General features: G+C 45.7%; 1 protein-coding gene across 1 annotated transcript in view; it reads left to right on the top strand.

Annotated features, from left to right (window-relative positions):
* LOC126188157 (protein scabrous-like) overlaps positions 1-19,741 on the top strand; it is a 164,368-nt gene that overhangs the window by 107,007 nt on the left and 37,620 nt on the right. Inside the window, exons 2-3 of the mRNA XM_049929671.1 lie at positions 12,177-12,254; positions 16,463-16,852. Coding sequence (XP_049785628.1) covers positions 12,249-12,254; positions 16,463-16,852 — 396 coding nt within the window. The 5' untranslated portion in view covers positions 12,177-12,248. The remainder of the gene's footprint in view (positions 1-12,176; positions 12,255-16,462; positions 16,853-19,741) is intronic.

The following is a 19,741-nucleotide window of genomic DNA, read 5'->3' as shown; positions in this document are numbered from 1 at the left end:
TGTGTGCTGTGGGAACCCGGAGGACCGCAGGCTAGGCGAGGCGCGGCCCAAGGGAACGCGCCTGGCCGCGCTTCCCACACGGCCGCACAAAGCCCGCAGCCACAAAGCCCGCGGCCCGCGCCTCCACAAAGCGAAGAATTCCCCGCCAGCCAGCAGCCGCGCCTTATCCTTCTCGCCTCTTATTCAGGCCGCGCGATCCGCTCAGCCACGCGGCACCACAAAGAGAGAAGCTACCTACCGTCGCAGGTTTCTGTGCGTACATCAACTCCGCTAGTCACAAGCTGCGTGGCACAACGGTACTTTCTATCGGATCAGGAGTTAAAATGTAGATCACCCTAAAACTGCCAGGGTGGACTGTCTCCCAAAAGACCATGTCTACAGCGGTGCGCAAGCAAGTAGCTGGGTGCGTCATGTGTTTTTCACAGAGGTGTACGAAGATAACTTTGCGACGTCGACAGTATGCTGCTTTCTGTGTCTGTCCCACGCTCCACGCTGCCTTCGTTCTTCACCCAGTTAATTAGGAACGGCAAGCACCACGGTGGGGCTCTGTCTCTGCTACTAGAACAATTTATGTGCTCTGAAAACAACCGCTGATGCCTCGTAACGCTATACTTGTCTTGTTTTCTTTACATAACCCATAATGAAAGCTGCAGTGGCTAAGTACGTTCAGCGTACTTGAACTAACATAACAATCAACGCCAGATATACTATACACATCACGAAAGTTACGCTGCAGACCGACGCGGCAGAGTGGCAGTACTGGCTGGATCTTCACACAGTACACTGCTTCTTTCAACTTTGCATAGCCCCACCACCTGTCTTCTTACCTGCACACTCCGCTTCGGAGCGAAACATCTATTCTGATACCGTAAAATGCTAGCTACTACAAAACAGCAGTACAGAGAATAGTAGTGTTCTGTGTACTGCTGAATCAACAGTCTGTTTCTCTGTCCTGCCTCTGTAAAGGTTACTACGCATTTGTTTACTATGGTAGATACATTATTCGGCGAAGCGATCTTGTTGCCATCTCTGTGGCTCCTCCATCGTGTGTACATACGAGTAGTAGGGAGGGGAGTCAGTAACACTGGACGGCTCTGAGCACTATGTGACTCAACTGCTGAGGTCATTAGTCCCCTAGAACTTAGAACTAATTAAACTTAACTAACCTAAGGACATCACACACATCCATGCCAGAGGCAGGATTCGAACCTGCGACCGTAGCGGTCTCGCGGTAACACTGGACATTCCAGTTTTCTTACAAGTAGCCACACGGTACACGTCTATTCTCGCCACTGAATGATGTGCCTATTTAGAGTACGTTCAGTATATCCCGCCCTGGCTGCTCTCAACGCTTCGCTGGCGGTATCGGTACAAGTACCTTCGCTATTAGTCCGCACTATATTGGTTCTCTTTCTGCTGCTTCCGTCACGGCTGATAATGCCGACTCTGTGTTCGAAACTATATCGGCTGACTTTACTACATTTTCAGTTTCCTCCTCTGTCCAAATAAAGCACCAGCCCTTCTGCGTCCGAACTTCGTGGCCTAGTAGTCAACATCGCTAATTGAAGATCGCGGTGTTCGGAATCGATTCCCGGCCGGACTTGGAGACATGCTTCGTTGGGTTTTTGTGTTGTTCTAACCATTTCATTTCATCTCCATAGTCACACAAGTCACCGAAGTGGCTTCAAATACACCGACTTGCACCAGGTAGCCGAATAACACCAAGCGGGGTCTCCTGGCCAACAATTCCATACGGTCATTATTACGTACTGTAATAGAGTGCTGTACTATTCAGATCGGTCTTCGGGTTGATGTGGAATATCATTTTTCATCATAAGACGTCTCCTCCGTCGAACCATATTTAGCCAGGGGCAATACTGACTGCTTATATGTCTCGTTAGGCCTGTAAGTGTTACTCCTGATTAGCCTAATCGTCCTCCATCGATGTTCTGCAGAGTACCACTAAATGATATTACCAGATTCCTCCTCAACAGAGAACTTAACCATTTGTAATTAGGCTTTCTCAGAGTGAATGTCACTTCAGTTCGTTCGGCGTTTCTGTGGCATTCTGGCGGAACAAGTTTGTGGCAACATGCGTTTGATTTTTTGCTTCTGTGTACACACGAGACCTTACATCACTGCAGTGCATAGCGCGTTTACCCGTGCAATCCTGACTTGGAGATATTGTAATAATTTGATGTCGACATTCACCGCTGTAAAAACTTCCAAGCTGAGAGATCGTGGTAGAAGCATAGAACTAATCACTAAAGTGTCGCCCGTGCCTCTACGGAAGTTTGTAAACAACACAGTAATTTGAACGGAAGGGGAGATTCAAATGGTTCAAATGGCTCTGAGCACTATGGGACTCAACATCTGTGGTCATAAGTCCCCTAGAACTTAGAACTAATTAAACCTAACTAACCTAAGGACATCACACACATCCATGCCCGAGGCAGGATTCGAACCTGCGACCGCAGCGGTCACACGGTTCCAGACTGAAGCGCCTTTAACCGCACGGCCACACCGGCCGGCGAAAGGGGAGAGGAAGTTCAAATTCAATGTGACTGGCGGCTCTGCTCAAAGGAAGAAATGTAGCGACACAATCACGATACCACTTGTCAGAAGCAGTCACATCCATTCAGCATCACATGGCGCGTTGCGGTGCCCCTATAAATTCGGGACGTCTTCAACTTCCTACACTGGTGTGTCTGAAGATAACCCACAAGGGCGCGGACGAAACTCAGTCAATAATCTTACACATCGGCCAATATCAACAGAACCAGATGTTCTGACACACGTCGATTTGTTATAAATACGTAGGCTGCCGTAGCTGGTGTCGATGTCATTAAAATCCTTCTGCGTGCACTGCCGCGTCATCTTGTAAAGTACTACTATACCCGAGGTTCTGGCCGTGCTGCAGAAACCTCCCTCAAGGCGTAGACTGTGATAGGTAACGTAGTAAAATCCAGAAGCATTTGAACGATAAATAGGCTAGTAGAGGTCGATATACGACGCAAGCACAAATGGGACTCCGCGAGGGAGCTCACAGAATGGTAACTCACACCTTCCCTCCTCTCCCCTCCCACTTAGGTCTGGGAAGACGACGACAGGACACGCTACGGAGCCACGCCGGCCGCTTACCTATGTATGTATGTATATACTTGCGCCGCTGACACGGCCTTCCGCCTGCCGCCTGCCGTGGCGGCGTGTCCGGAAGTCCGGTGCCAAGTTCCGCAGCGCCGGCCAACCGAGCGAGGGAAGTAGCCTAGCCCGTGGCCGCCGCCGCAACCCATCGTGTCCTTGAGCCGGTCGGGCGTAGGGGACCTCCGGCGAGGCGCCCCGAAAGCATTTAAGCTGTCTCTTCTCTAGACAACCTATCATCTCCAATTACTGACCTCGCAATTAGAGGGTGCCGCCAGCTTTCGCCTGTAATTGTATGTTTTCAGTGCAGCACGTTCTGGTGCCGAATAACGAGGCCGTGTAAACTCTTCCATCTTTTCACCTAAGATTACCAGCCTCGGCTAACATCTGTTGTGGTTAAGTCTCGATCGTATTTAACACCAATAATAAACATCACAAATATAAATGTTGCAACTTACTTGAATTCACACAATCAATCCTCAAAAATGATTCTGGAATCAAGAACTCTTATGAAAGCGAATTCTTACAGGTAATTATTAAATTTAATGCTCCTTCTGCGGTTTGGAGGCAAAAAAATGTAAGTTTCTGTAGTGACACGTTCTGTACCTGGTTACTCCCTCAAAACGAAGAACAATACGTTAACAGCATCGGTAACGAATTGTTGTGTACCCTGTAACAGTATACAGGGTGATTCAAAAAGAATACCACAACTTTAGGAATTTAAAACTCTGCAACGACAAAAGGCAGAGCTAAGCTCTATCTGTCGGCGAATTAAGGGAGCTATAAAGTTTCGTTTAGTTGTACATTTGTTCGCTTGAGGCGCTGTTGACTAGGCGTCAGCGTCAGTTGATGCTAAGATGGCGACCGCGCAACAGAAAGCTTTTTGTGTTATTGAGTACGGCAGAAGTGAATCGACGACAGTTGTTCAGCGTGCATTTCGAACGAAGTATGGTGTTAAACCTCCTGATAGGTGGTGTATTAAACGTTGGTATAAACAGTTTACAGAGAATGGGTGTTTGTGCAAAGGGAAAAGTTCTGGACGGCCGAGAACGAGTGATGAAAATGTAGTACGCATCCAGCAAGCATTTGTTCGCAGCCCAGGAAAATCGACTCGCAGAGCTAGCAGAGAGCTGCAAATTCCACAATCAACTGTATGGAGAGTCCTACGAAAAAGGTTAGTTATGAAACCTTATCGTCTGAAATTGGTTCAAGCACTGCCTGCAGCTGATAAGATTAAAAGAATCGATTTCTGTGATTTTATCCTTGCTCAAATGGAAACAGATGAATCTTTCGTTTCAAAGATTGTGTTTAGTGATGAAGCAACTTTCTACACTAACGGGAAAGTCAACCGTCACAATGTCTGTATATGGGGCACTGAGAATCCGCGGGAAACAACTCAGTATGAACGTGACTCGCCTAAGGTGAACGTTTTCTGTGCCATTTCAGCCAATAAAGTTTTTGGTCCCTTTTTCTTCGAAGGTGCTACTGTAACTGGGCTACAGTATCTGGAGACGTTAGAGAATTGGCTGTTCCCTCAGCTCGAAAAAGAAGCACTACAATTCATATTTCAGCAGGATGGAGCGCCACAACATTGGCACTTATCTGTCCGTAACTACCTGAACGTCAACTACCCGAGGCGATGGATCGGCCGCCAGGCAGCCCGTGACAGAGCACTTCATCACTGGCCTCCAAGAAGCCCTGATCTTACCCCCTGCGATTTTTTCTTATGGGGGTATGTTAAGGATATGGTGTTTCGGCCACCTCTCCCAGCCACCATTGATGATTTGAAACGAGAAATAACAGCAGCTATCCAAACTGTTACGCCTGATCTGCTACAGAGAGTGTGGAACGTGTTGGAGTATCGGGTTGATATTGCTAGAGTGTCTGGAGGGGGCCATATTGAACATCTCTGAACTTGTTTTTAAGTGAAAAAAAAAAAACCTTTTTAAATACTCTTTGTAATGATGTATAACAGAAGGTTATATTATGTTTCTTTCATTAAATACACATTTTTAATGTTGTGGTATTCTTTTTGAATCACCCTGTACTATATCTGCTGACATATGTCATGCGGGCCAAATAACAACAACGAACAATTAGAGAAAACTACGAGCCTTTTGGGTAAGGACAGAGCAAGGAGACGCTAATTTACGAAAGCATAATGCGTAGATCGATAGCTTGAGAAAAAATGTGGTTCGATGAACCCTCTGCCAGGCACTTAACTGTGATTTGAAGAGTATCCATGTAGATGTAGATGAAGGAGGTCAGCCAGACGCGATTTGACCTATGTTCTAATAGCATGGCATGTCTAGATATCACTTTTCATCAGTCTCTCATACTTACCTGTGTCTAAAGTCCAATGCGTTATTACCACAGTAGTCGCAAATCGGTAAGAAGTAAGATGTTTCAGTGAGGTTGTAGTTCTCATCAAAAGGGGTGGTAGGAAGCACTTCACTGGCAAGTCCAACTGCTCTAAGACATAGGTTCATACAGATAAGTAGCACTGCTGTTCCTTTTTTCTCTAGATTGTTGAGAAAGACAGCAGTATACACGGATTAGAACAACAAAGTAAATGACAGGTAGTTGTTTATAGCACAGTTACCATAGAATCAACTTGTGGGAGAATGAGCAAGGCCACGCCTTGTGTTCTGTTCAGCGTTGTCACATCGCTCTGTTACTTCAGGCACTACCTGCCACAGTCAGTTGCAGACGGCCCTTGCGACCAGTAATGTAATAATTCTGATTCTTTCTCGTTGTTCGTGTAGTTTCTCTGTGCGGCGTGCTTATTTCACTCGACAGAATGTCGTTGGCTAGCTGCGAATGTACGCAGAAAAGTGATGAGACCTTTACCATCCCACTAACCAAACTCCATACTGCACGTTAAGGAACAGCATTGCTGTGCGCAACAAACGTGAGTCGACGTCGCCCCTTCCCGTGCTCGACTGCCAATCAGTTGGTTGTTTTGATCGAGGTGTAGGTATCACCTGAACCTGTTCCCGCCCGTTTAGTCTGTGAAGCCGGGCAGGAATAGCCGAGCGGTTTCAGGTGCTGCAGTCATGGACTGTGCGGCTGATCCCGGCGGAGGTTCGAGTCCTCCCTCGGGCATGTGTGTGTGTGTGTGTGTGTGTGTGTGTGTGTGTGTGTGTGTGTGTGTTTGTCCTTAGGATACTTTAGGTTAAGTAGTGTGTAAGCTTAGGGACGGGACTGATGACCTTAGCAGCTAAGTAGTTAAGGCCCATAAGATTTCACACACATTTGAACAATTTATTTTTTTTTTTTTTTAGTCTGTGAAACCGGTATTTAATTGACGTGGAGAATAGAATAATGGTGGATAGTTCTGAGAAGGCGACACAATCAGAGTGGTCTGAAATAACCATGTCAAGTATAGTACTACAAAAAGCTGTTTTATAGTACAGTGGAGATGCGGAGATACCGGTTTGTAAGACATCAACACACGTTCAGGGAAGCTTGACATGCGCGAAATGTCGCTAAACAACTTCTCTTGCTCGCCATTCAGCTGCGCTTTCTGTGACTAGTGAATACGCCACCGCCGCTGCGTCTTATTACATCGTTCTCGATATAATGTAAATCAGCTCCAAAAGTTAAAAATACCAATCGGACAACACACTATCTGATCAAAAGTAACAGGACATTCCTATGTAATACGAGACTGATCGCTAGATTTCACGGAAGACCGGCGCACCAGTATGAAAGGAAGCGGAAAACATTGTTTCTTAGTAGGGGAACAGTAAGAGCACGGTAGGTCGGTCAGGGCTAGTGATAAGATGCCAGCTAAGTAACGAATCCTTCAGAGACATTTCAGCTCTTCAAAAATTGTCCAACTCGGCTGTTGGTAATATGATTCTGAAGTGGAAACTCGAGGGAAGAACCACAAGCAAACCAAGATCAAACAGGTCAACGAACAGGGACCGTTGCGAACTGCGGAGGGTGGCTATAACAAATAACATAAAATCAGCGGAGAAAATCACTGGTGACTTCCAAGGTTTTGCCAGCACAATGTCTGTGTGTAGGTAATTAAAATGAATGGGGCAGTGGTTGAACAGCCCTGAGACGCCCTGCTAATTCCGCAGGACAGAACAGGTAGTTGGAATTGTGGAAAGGGGCCAAAGGGGGCTGTCAGTTACACTCAAACACATATAACTTTATTTAGTTGTCCAAACAATACAGCAAAATCTTTGAACTTAGTTATCAGCCACCCGTCGCTTGAGTTGGTGGAAAGACTGACGCCACAGGACAGCGGATGACTTGAAAAATGCAGTTTGGAGTGGTTAATCACGCTACATGCTGTAGCAGTCCAGTGGAAAAATTTGGGTTTAGCGAATGTCTGGAGAATGTTACTTGCCATTATGTACGGTGCCAAGAGTGAGGTACGGAGAGCGACGATCCTCGTGGTAAGAGTGTCTATCTCTTACTGCGCTTGAGATAATGCTAAATACGGAAGCATATGATCACAAAAAAATGGTTCAAATGGTCCTAAGCACTATGGGACTTAACATCTGGGGCCATCAGTCCCCTAAACTTAGAACTACTTAAACTTAACTAACCTAAGGACATCACACACATCCACGCCTGAGGCAGGATTCGAACCTGCGACCGTAGCAGCAGCGCTGCTCCGGACTGAAGCGCCTAGAACCGCTCGGCCACAGCGGCCGGCATATGATCACATTTTACAGCGTTGTGTAATACGTACAGCAGAACAGTTCGGAGACGATGATGTCCACAGCAGGTGGTCCAGTGCGCAGCGTTGCTGCCTCTGGATCATGGGCTCCCAGGTTCGATTCCCGGCCTGATTGGGGATTTTTCTGTACCTGGGGACTGGGTGTTTGTGTTGGCCTCATCATTTCATCATCATCATCATCATCATCATTTGTGCAGTGACTAGATTGGATTGGGAAAGAAATGGACAGTGTTAACATTGGGACTTTGTACAGGCGCAGTTGAGCGCCTCACAACCTAAACATCATCATCATCATCATCATCATCATCATCATAATCGTCATCACTGGAGACGATGGTTGTCTGTATCTGCGTGACACTGCATCCTATGATAAAGCATCCTCTTCTCGGGCAACGGTTTATGAATAATAACGTTCCTGATATGGAAAGATCTGGCCTGCCCGGAGTCCCGACCTCAAACCAATGGAGCATCGTTAGCATAAGTTAGAAAGTCGACTTCGTTCAAAACCCCAGACTTTCTGGTTCCTTCTCCTGAGGAAGAACTGGTGGCCGTTCCTCGACAGACATTCTGAAAATTCATTGAAAGTGTCCCCAGCAGGGTTCAGTCCGTCACAAAGGCAAAAAGTTTACACAACCATATCACAGTGCACTAATAGGTGGCCGGACACTTCTGATCAGATGGTGTATGTTGCTACGAATGCCCGGTTTCATGTGCAAGTACGTGGTCGTCAGTGACTAACAACAGGTACAGAAAAGGGTGAGCGACGGTGGTTCGCGGTAAGTGGGGAAGCTTTCGTTCCGCGGAGTTCGCGCCCTCGCCACCTCCGCACCACGGTGATCCAGACGCGCTGACGCCCCCTGGCCCTCCCTCTCCAGCCGCCTCCCTGCCGGCATGCCTAATTAAAGCGTCCGCTGCCGACGCAGCTTGCAGAGCTGAGGCCGTGTTATTAATTACGCGCGGTCAGCGTCCGCGGCGCGATACGCGCGTAATTACGCCCTACCGTGGCCTGCGGCGCAGTACCATACACCAGCCGGCCGTGCGCCCCACGCAGGCCCGCCTTCACGCGCCGGTGCGCCCGTAACCAAAGGCGAACGGCCAACAGCGCCCTGGAACAGGCTCGAACCAGGAGAGGCCGGAAATCTCGAACTGTGCCTGCCCTGTAACTACCACAGGCGCCTCGTTGAGAAATCGCTTCTTGTGGGCAATAAATTCAGTTACACACATTTTGAGTACTGGGAAAAGCTACTACGAGCGGCAATCGCACTATCTATTTCACGATGGAGTAGCGCGCATTACTGGTCTCGATTACGAGATGAAGATTGGCATCACCAGTTAGTTGATACTGGGGTATTCCTGTACTCGTTAATTTTAAACCAGATCGGTTTTGAATATTCCTGTTGCGCGCATCTTAGCTCTCACATACGCCGTAAGCTAATAGCGACGACTAAATAAATCTTCTTTGGTGGTCCGCAACCCACACTGAACAAATTTAACCGTTCGCTTTGACAAAACTACTCTATAAATTAACAGCCGTAATTTGATATAAATGATAGGAAAAGAGAGATCAGTACAAACCATTTGTTCCAACGTTTCGAGTCGTTATTGAGGGCACATGGTGGTACACATCGAATAAATTTACACGCGCTCTGCTAGGATTCGAGTGGTTTCAGGCGCTACAGTCTGGAACCGCGCGAACGCTACGATCGCAGGTTCGAATCCTGCCTCGGGCATGGATGTGTGTGATGTCCTTAGGTTAGTTAGGTTTAAGTAGTTCTAAGTTCTAGGGGACTGATGACCCCAGAAGTTAAGTCCCATAATGCTCAGAGCCATTTGAACCATTTGAACTGCTAGGATCGTAGCAGGTCTGTATAATCTAACGAAAGTCTAAGAGAAATACTCAGTGAAGTCACATGAGTATCCTTGGACTACTGTCGATTTCGTTCTCGAGAAATCCTGTTGGATAAAAGAAGAGAACCTGTTTTGGGAAACGGGTTTGTAACATTAATCAGCCATCATCGAACATGTTGTCTAGGGATTATGATAAGCTAAGAAGTCAGGACGCGTATCGAGGTATAGAGGCTCTACACGGTACCTGTTTACAACGTACCACTGTGGTGTAGTTGAAGTCAAACCGAACAAATCGATCGAGGACATTTGTGGTCTAACGAGAAAGGAAACAGCCTCCTACAAAAGCCACCTGCGCTATAGCGGATGCTCGTCGCACGTCTAAAATCGACCTTAAATATTGAAAGCCATTTGTCTCCTTCTTAAGAAATGTAAAATTGAAGTTTTTTGTAATCCGTACCTCAAATTGTGAACCTTAAGAGCGTAAAATTAACAATTTTTGCTACCGTACTGTGTTTGTAAGGGTTAAATTTCGATCGAATTGTTAACGCATTTAGTTTTTACATAGCTTTACAATTTTTTTTATTTCACTATCCTCAAAGGATATTTTAATTTAGTAGTGGTAACGAAATAGCAGACTAAGCCATTGGTGTAAAAGAGGGATAAAACATTGAAAATATAGTGTGGTGCGCGTGCAGTGTGTTCGAGGTGAGTTTCAAAAATGGCTCTGAGCACTATGGGACTTAACAACTGAGGTCATCAGTCCCCTAGACTTAGAACTACTTAAACCTAACTAACCTAAGGACATCACACACATCCATGCCCGAGGCAGGATTCGAACTTGCGACTGTAGCGGTCGCGCGGATCCAGACTGAAGCTCCCAGAACCGCTCGGCCACGCCTGAGATGGGTTTTGTAGGATAATTTGAGACCGTTCCCCTGCTTTATATACGGCAGGTATCCTGTATCGATTTCTTCGTCTCGACTTCCCGTACACCACTGTGGACGTTGTAAACAGTTACCGTTTACATCACATTTAGGAAGTTATTTTTTTCACTCTCAGCACAGGCATGAAATAGCAAGCAAAATATTGGTACCACGTACCCTCTGCCATCCACTCTAAGTGCCGTGAGGAAAATGCCCGTAGATGTTGAAGGAGAATTACGGTTTAATGCCCGCCTCGGTAGCTGCGCGGTCACTGCGGCAGAATACTGAGCGAAGGGATCCGGGTTCGTTTCCTGGACGGGTCGGAGATTTTCTTCGTTCGGGGAGTGGGTGTTAAGCTGTCCATACTTTTGTATCATCGTAACTGACATTCCTGTTAAGATGGCCGAATGGACATGACCCGAAAGGCAATTAAAATCGTGTTTAACATCCCGTGAAGTACAGGGCGTCAGTGCAAGCTGGGTTGAAGGAAGGGCGAGGAAGAAAATTTGTCGTTTCCCTTTCAAAGGAATCATCACTGCATTTGCCTGAATTGAATAAAGAAATAAAGGGAGTCCTATATCTGGGTGTCTGGAAGGGAATTTGAAGCGTTGCACTCCCGAAAGCGAGTCCAGTGTCTTACCATTGCGCTACGTCTGGTTGACAACTATTTACAATTCTTTAACCTAAATTCAAGTTCATGCAGTGTGGCACTAGCGTAGCAGGAATAATATGATGTGATGAGAGAGTCGCCGGCCGGAGTGGCCGAGCGGTTCTAGGCGCTTCAGTCAGGAACCGCGCGACCGCTACGGTCGCAGGTTCGAATCCTGCCTCGGGCATGGATGTGTGTGAGTCCTTAAGGTTAGTTAGGTTTAAGTAGTTCTAAGATCTAGGGGACTGATGACCTCAGAAGTTAAGTCCCATAGTGCTCAGAGCCATTTGAACCATTTTGATGAGATAATCACGCAAAGTCCCAGTAAATTTCTAAGCTCAGTGATCATAGTTGCTACCTTTCGGATAGTGATTCTACTTTAGCAGCTGAGACTACAAGGATGAGACTCCAAAAGGAAATATTAGTTACTAATTTTTGGAAACATTAATGAAAAAAGCAGCGAGCTGTTAGGTAATTTGAGATAGTAATTTGTCTTGATTGCAGATCGTTTTGTTAAAAGTTAAAAATCATATATCAGTGGTAACTGGATTCGGTTATATCTAGACCATCACCAGACCGCGTCTGATTTGGTGATGAGCTGAGACGACCGGCAGTTGCCGGAGGCGCCTTCCGACTCCTGCCAGTGTTCTGCTTGTCGTCTCTGCTCACCACCGAATGAGACATGGTCTGATGATGGTCTAGATATAACCGAGCCCGGTTACCACTGACATATGATTTTAAATTTTTAATAAAAAATTACGATCAAGTCTGATAACAATTTCCAATCAGAAAATGTTGGTTTTCTCCCTATATTCAAATCTTCTTTTCCTTCTGTTTTGATAAGTTGACGCCGCTTTGTTCACCTATATGAGATGAAGTAAATGGTGTTATAGCTGCGATGTTTCGTGTGTTGCAGCTGCTGTTGGCGCAAGCGGACTGGAGTGCGACGATCAAGACTCTGAAGAAGACGCATGTGTCGAGGCACACAATGAAGGTGAGTACACTCAGTTTTCGCACTGCACTCCTTCCCCCCCCCTCCCCCCTCCCCCCTCTTTCCTCGCCCATTTTGGGACGTACGGCCGCATTAGCTGATGATATCCGCTCCCGTAAATCAAGCGAATGTACCAACTGGCTGATCGATTGCCGCTCCAAAAACTGCTTTATTTCTTCCCGTGTACGAGTATGGATGTTACATGTAGCCAGTACACGTCTCAAGTGTAAACCAGTTGCCCGCACAGATTGCCTGCGACACTGAACAGTGCCAATTTGGTTTGTACCTGATATATCTGCATTCCCCGCCGGCCAAAGATTTATTCTTCCCCCGGAGCAATTCCATTTGGTAATTGTATTTAGCGAGTAATTTATAACATTAGTCAGGTCCCAGTTCATCATAAATGTCGCTGTAGCGAAATTTATGGACCACAGAGGCACATTAGTTCCACAGAGCTAAGCGAGGAGGGTTAACGCTGACAATTTGCTGATCGTTCCGTTCCGAGAGCGAAATGGCTCCAACCGCAATTGTAGCGACAATAAGTGAAAGAAAAATAGTGTTGTTTGCATTTTTTAAGCTGACAGTTGATTATTAACAGCTCCGATGCGCGAGATAACCCTGCACTAAATTTGTTAGTCAAGGCGGACTGATACGTTGCACGTATAATACGAGAGACCATCAGTCTGCAACGCAATTCATTATTGATCTGAAATACAAACAAAAGTTTGCACAGGTCTTTGTTTTACTTGGATCTGTTACTTTTGATGGTTTCAGAGCCATTTACAGTATTTTTAGAACACTGAATTTACTTGAATGTCATCTTTAGAATTATATGTTGATGACATCGGTTTTCAGTGCCCGATTAAAACAATACTACTACATTAACTTAATCGTAATAGCTGAGGGATAGAGAACTATGAAAGCAAGAGGTAGTAGGGGTTGTTCATCGACTGAATGTATTCAAACTCATAAAGTAACTAACTACTGCCGGCCGCAGTGGTCTCGCGGTTAAGGCGCTCAGTCCGGAACCGCGCGACTGCTACGGTCGCAGGTTCGAATCCTGCCTCGGGCATGGATGTGTGTGATGTCCTTAGGTTAGTTAGGTTTAAGTAGTTCTAAGTTCTAGGGGACTGATGACCACAGTAGTTAAGTCCCATAGTGCTCAGAGCCATTTGAACCATTTGAACTAACTACTCTTACAACCAAATCATTGATTTCATGGTACATTCACTTACTTTTTAACGTACCCTGCTTGATTTGCCTTGAACAGAATGAAGTACAGCTTCAGGCATTTAAATATCTCAGTAAGCATATAGGCCTACTAATAAGATAGTAAGAAACGCAAACCTGTCTTTGACTTCTCGTAACTCAGTAATTGACTGTATCCCAAGCAAATATTTTATGGTGAGACTGAAAGTTACTGATACTGAAAGTTTTTTCTGGGAGCTATGAAGGCATCGGAGTTGATTGATGTGGTGTTTGATTTCTTTTTGTCCCGTATCAGATTCACGAGGTGAGCACGGTTCCAGCACCAGATGTCCACAACATTCTTGTGCATACAAAAAGCCTTACATTTTTACTTCCTACCGCTATCTCGATTGTGAAATCACATAGCGTTGTTCTACGATTAATTCTATCAATCGAATTCTGATAACTGTTTCCACTCTAATTCCTGCGTAATAACATTTCATTTTCCACACGACTCATGAACCGCTCTCTATTTTAAATTAGAACAGCGTTCTGCCGCTGAAATGAAATGAAACGTCGTGTGGCTAGGGCGTCCCGTCTGGAAGGCCGCTCGCCTGGTGCAAGTCTTTTGAGCTCACGCCACTTCGACGACTTGCGTGTCGATGGGGGTGAGATGATGATGATTAGGACAACAGAACACGCAGTCCCTGAGCGGAGAAAATCTCCGACCCAAACAGGGAATCGAACCCGGGCCCCTTGGCGTGACAATCCGTTGCGATGACAACTCCGCCCTCGGGGCGGACCGTTCTGCCACTTGCGGGCTGTATTGTTCCATTTGAATCATACAGGCACTCCTCGAAGACAAATTCAGAACTTTAGGCCACCACTAGGTTCTGTCCTTCTCCTACCTCGTCCTCTTCGACTCTGTCATCTTGCAGGGGGACTTGGACGAGTGGGAGAAAGGATACAGCTCGCTTACCTACATCCTCGAGTGTTGATTAGCTTTGGAAAAGAGAGAGAGAACTCAATGTTTGTTATCTGATGAGAATGGAGGGATCGACGAGATATGATGGCATAAAGTTACTGATAGACGCTGGCTCAAAAATGGCTCTGAGCACTATGGGACTTAGCTTCTTTGGTCATCAGTCCCCTAGAACTTAGAACTACTTAAACCTAACTAACCTAGGACATCACACACATCCATGCCCTTGACCGTAGTGGTCGCGCGGTTCCAGACTGTAGCGCCTAGAACCGCTCGGCCACTACGACCGGCTGATGGACGCACTGTCTGCAATATACCAATGTTTTCCACTAAATCTGACCTACTTGTGTTTCGTCTTGTGGACACTTGCCTGATGACGAAGATGGGTCTATCAAATGGGAACGATAAGCCTTGTGGTCCCTTTTCGTTTTTCGACAGAATGATGTTAGGTCTCATCCTAAACTGTTCTCATTTCATCAACCCTGAGGTTGTTCTGATGCAGTTATCCGTTTCTGTGTCTCGTCAGCTAGTCTTTTCATGCCTGAATAATTACTCCATCCCACATCGTCAATGAGATATTCATACTTAGACTTGCCTCTGTGATTGTTTCTTTCATCCACTCTTTCCTCCACAGTTTAAGGCAATGCTGTATGTAATATGTGGCAAACAAATCTATCTGTTGGTTTAGTTACAGTCTTCATTAATTTTCTTCTTTAATCTTCGTTGATCCATTGTGGACCGTGGGACAACGGCTGGCGTGTATTTCTTGATGCAATAATTTACCAACAGTCGTATGTATTGTAGAAATTTATTTTATAAACTTATGTGCTACCAGTTTCGGCATTACATTGATGCCATATTCACGCTCCACACGTCATAGTCCTAAAATCGCTATTCACAGAAGCAGCCATATAACTGGATCCGCGAATCAAATGGCTCTGAGCCCTATGGGACTTAACATATATGGTCATCAGTCCGTGAATCAAACCAAAAATACAAAACAGTGGGGTAAATGATAGAGTTTAATTAATTTTCTGTCGTTAACTTTTTTTTTAGGACGCCTTCATTGCTTAGTCGATCAATTCATCTGATCCTAAACAGTCTGCCGTAACATGTGATTTCAAAAGTTTATAATCATTTCATTTCGATTTTGCCCAATGTTTATGTTTTGCAGTCATGCAGAGCGATGCTGCACTCACAGCTTTTCATTTTTCTTTTTTGTTTGAAAATTTTTTTTTAGTATTAACAGCTTTTTCTTGTTACAGAATTCGCTTTTCCCGAATGCAATGCTTGCAACTAACTCTTTCATGAAGCTTCCTTTTCCGTCTCTTTTCTTTCTGGATATTACAGTCGTCAGCTAGCACACGATTTAGTTCATTAAGGAACCAACTTAGTCCCTGATAACTTTTGTTCACTAATATTCTCATCAGCTACCCATATCAACATGATTTTCTGTGGTCCCGGCGGAGGTTCGAGTCCTCCCTCGGGCATGGGTGTGTGTGTTTGTCCTTAGGATAATTTAGGTTAAGTAGTGTGTACGCTTAGGGACTGATGACCTTAGCAGTTAAGTCCCATAAGATTTCACACACATTTGAACATTTTGATTTTCTGTTCATGACTAAATTCAAATGGTTCAAATGGCTCTGAGCACTATGGGACTTAACTTCTTTGGTCATCAGTCCCCTAGAACTTAGAACTACCTAACTAACCTAAGGACATCACACACATTCATGCCCGAGGCAGGATTCGAACCTGCGACCGTAGCGGTCGCCTGGTTCCAGACTGTAGCGCCTAGAACCGCTCGGCCACCCCGGCCGGCTTGTTCATGACTAATATTTATCACGTCGAGACAGACATTTATCTCCCACATTGCGTCTTCTGCGTAAAAGTTGCGAGGTTTAGACTGTTGTCTGAGAATCCAGAATTGGGTGTTGCGCTGCGCTACCTCTTCTACGATGGTCCTCTTCCACGCGAGCTGGTGCTCTTCCTCTAAAGTCTTCGTCGCATTTGACGTCGAATATTCTTCCGTCCTCCTTTCCAGGTCGAGCACGAAGACGCCAGCGACAACGAAGTGCTGCCTCGTGCGCCGTCTGCCGGCCACACCTACGGCAAGGAAAAGGAGGAGCACGCGACGCGCCACCAGCGCGCCCTGCGCCACCAGGTGGCGTCGCTGGAGGCTGCGCAGCGCGCGCTCAAGTCGCGGGTGTCTGGGCTGGAGCGTCGCCTGGAGCGCGCCCGCGCCAACGACTCCAGGACGCACGCGGCCGCCGCCGACCAGCTGCGGCGCTCGCTGCTGGAGCTGCTGGAGGCGGTCGAGGCGCTGCAGGACAAGGTGGACCACGCGCTGCCCGACCTCCAGCGCGAGATCTCCAAGGCCGAGCTGGCGCACGCGCAGCTCGCCTCCTCCGTCGCCCTCATCAGAGAACACCAGGTGAGACCAGCGGCGACCAATTCTCGCCTTCTACGTTTCTCCTGCCACAATTTGAAATATGGTACTTTAGTAGGTACTGCTTGAAAAAACTTGTAAGTGGTGCGGGCATCAGTACTGGGGACCGTCTTGTACAGATCAGTTCAGATTATGTTGATATAAATGTTACATTGCCGAGAGCAAGGACAAAAGCCTTTGGCTCTCTCTATATCCATCATGGACACGGGATAGCGGCCTATTAAATATTTACCAAAGAAAAATCGCCAAATACCCTCATGTTTTCAGAAGTTATTTTGTTGTTGTTGTTGTTGTGGTGGTCTTCAGTCCAGAGAGTTGTTTGATGCAGCTCTCCATGCTACTCTATCGAGTAAAGCTGGATGCCCTCGGGAAAAATTACAGCTGTAGTTTCCTCTTGCTTTCAGCCGTTCGCAGTACTAACACAGCAAGGCCGTTTTGGTTAGTGTTACAATGCCAGATCAGTCAATCATCCAGACTGCTGCCCCTGCAACTACTGAAAAGGCTGCTGCCCTCTTTAGGATCCACACGTCTGTCTGGTCTCTCAACAGATACTCCTACGTTGTGGTTGCACCTACGGTACAGCTATCTGAGGCACGCAAACCTCCTCACCAACGGCATGGTCCATGGTTCATGGGGGGGGGGGGGGGGAGTTATTTTATTCATAAAAAATCGAAAATCGGTCTCGGCATCTCTTTAATGTCACCTTCAGATCCCGACGCACTCCATGTTTAGACAAACAGATATATCGATACCTGCTGGACCCATCAACACCTGGACTCCGTGAATTCTAAAACGTTTTTGAACTGTTTACCTCGAAGACTTGACAGCAACTGAGCACTTCTGCAGTCCGAGAAAGTCTGCAGATGTGCTTAGTTCTTGTCAAGTCTTCTAGGTAAACGCTTCAAAAACGTTTTAGAATTCACGGAATCCAGATACTGATGCCTCCAGTTACGCAAGTATCGAAACATCTCTTTGTCTAATCACGGAGTGCACAGTTGCTACTGAAGAGGTGCCGAAACTGGTTGTCTAAATAAAATAAATTCTGGAAAAAATGCTGCTATTTGGCGATTTTTCTGCGGTAAAAGCCTCTGGAAGTGTTCAGAGAGCTGTTAGAAAGATGAACGTAACGTATAACTAAAGGGAAAACTTGCCTGTAACTGGCAAGGAGACCTCCCGGCAGGCGGATTTCTGAATTGTTTGTTGATACATGCTGCGTCACAGAGCACTATCTTTGCAAGTTCTTCGGAAGTGGAGTACAGTGATATAGCGTCTAATAATACTTGTAGTGAAATTTTCTGCAAAAGTACTCTGCCTCCGGTATTGATATGTGGTCGTACTCTGATTATTTGCCAGATATTTCTGCGAATAGTTTCCCTTCAATTGCAGGGAGCGATATATATCACGGTATTTATCATTCGAAGACGTTTGAAACGCTGCTTAAAAAGGGCAACTTTCTATATGCAATAAAAACAAAAAAAGCCTCTACTACCTTTATGTTTATTTATTTTTGAAACTATTGTAGCATCGTTTCTGTGGATTAAAATACTCAATTACAACTATAGATTAGCATCAGTTATGCTCTTCGTTCATGTACAACCAATCGAACTATCACGAATCAGATGTAACACAATCTGGTATTAAAATTCATCGTCAGGGTAGCGAAGATAGTGAAGATCGCATTGCTGTGCTAAATGTTTTCTATTCTTGACGTTTAGAGTTTGTGTTGCCTTTTATTTCTAATACTTGTTTCATTTTCAAGCCAAAGCAAATCCAGCGTTACACCCTGAGAATAATAGTTCTAATACAGGTACAACTGTTTCCTGACAACTACTTTTTTTCTTGTTACATTAACGGAATTTAAACCCGTGTAGTCAACAACTAACTCGTTAATTTTTTGTTTGATCCTAATATATGTGTAGTTTACGCGACGGGTGTGCAGCTATTTCCTTAACTCGACGTGTAGTCTTTCTCGTACGTTGATTCGAGCTGATGACGTTCCGTGTTGTTTTACAAAGTGGCTATCATGTTAAATGCATTTTGTTGTTATTTTCGTTGGATGGTACTGTTCGTCCAGAAGTGTTGTTAAGGACATTTCGCTCACGATAGTTGTCCAGCCGCTCTGTTTGTGGCCTTTTCCGACGTGAGGTCGGCAGATTAGCTATTTTCTGAACGGCGTCCGAGAGTCCTAGAGGCGTCTTTACTGCAAATTGGCAGTCCGCCTTTACTGTGGAAGATGCGACAGTCGCGCAGATGCAGCCATGCTGCAGTGTAATGTCCCGCAATGGCTCCGGTCGGCGCGTGCGAAACGAGCGAGGAGTGAGGCACAAATGCCCTACTTATTCCTCTGTGAACTCTCGCGCCCTCACTTCTGATTTTCCAAGCAGAAACCTCTCAGAATTTCAAGGAGTCGTGTTTCAAATAAGTACAGATACGAACAGTACTCGAGCTGGCTCTTAATATCACGAAGAAAACTTAACTAATTACTTCCTACGCAACTAACGAGCGTCAGGAGCAAGTGACAATACTGCAACAGATAAAACGTTTAAAGACCTACGGAGAACTTAATCATGTCATAAAAATCTACTTAACTAGATTGTTCAAATTATGTCGGTGGTTGACGGATGGATGCTGCCTCATTTTTGCATGAGATGCCTGCAGATCTGCTTCACATCGATTCACGTATTACATACACGAAACTGAAGGAATGTGGCTTCTAAATGGATTGCTATGAATATACTTGTTGGGGTATTAATAAAGATTTTGATATTGTTTATTTCCCTTCGTGAAAACGTATTTTGTTTCAGATGTGTACGCTAGTTAGTAACGTCAATGTTTCAATTTAAAACAGATATTACATTTGTCGCCAAAAGATTA

The sequence above is a fragment of the Schistocerca cancellata genome, chromosome 1, assembly GCF_023864275.1.
Source record: "Schistocerca cancellata isolate TAMUIC-IGC-003103 chromosome 1, iqSchCanc2.1, whole genome shotgun sequence".
Taxonomy (NCBI): domain Eukaryota; kingdom Metazoa; phylum Arthropoda; class Insecta; order Orthoptera; family Acrididae; genus Schistocerca; species Schistocerca cancellata.
The sequence above is the reverse complement of the archived record's forward strand: the minus strand, read 5'-3'. Positions and strand labels throughout refer to the sequence as shown.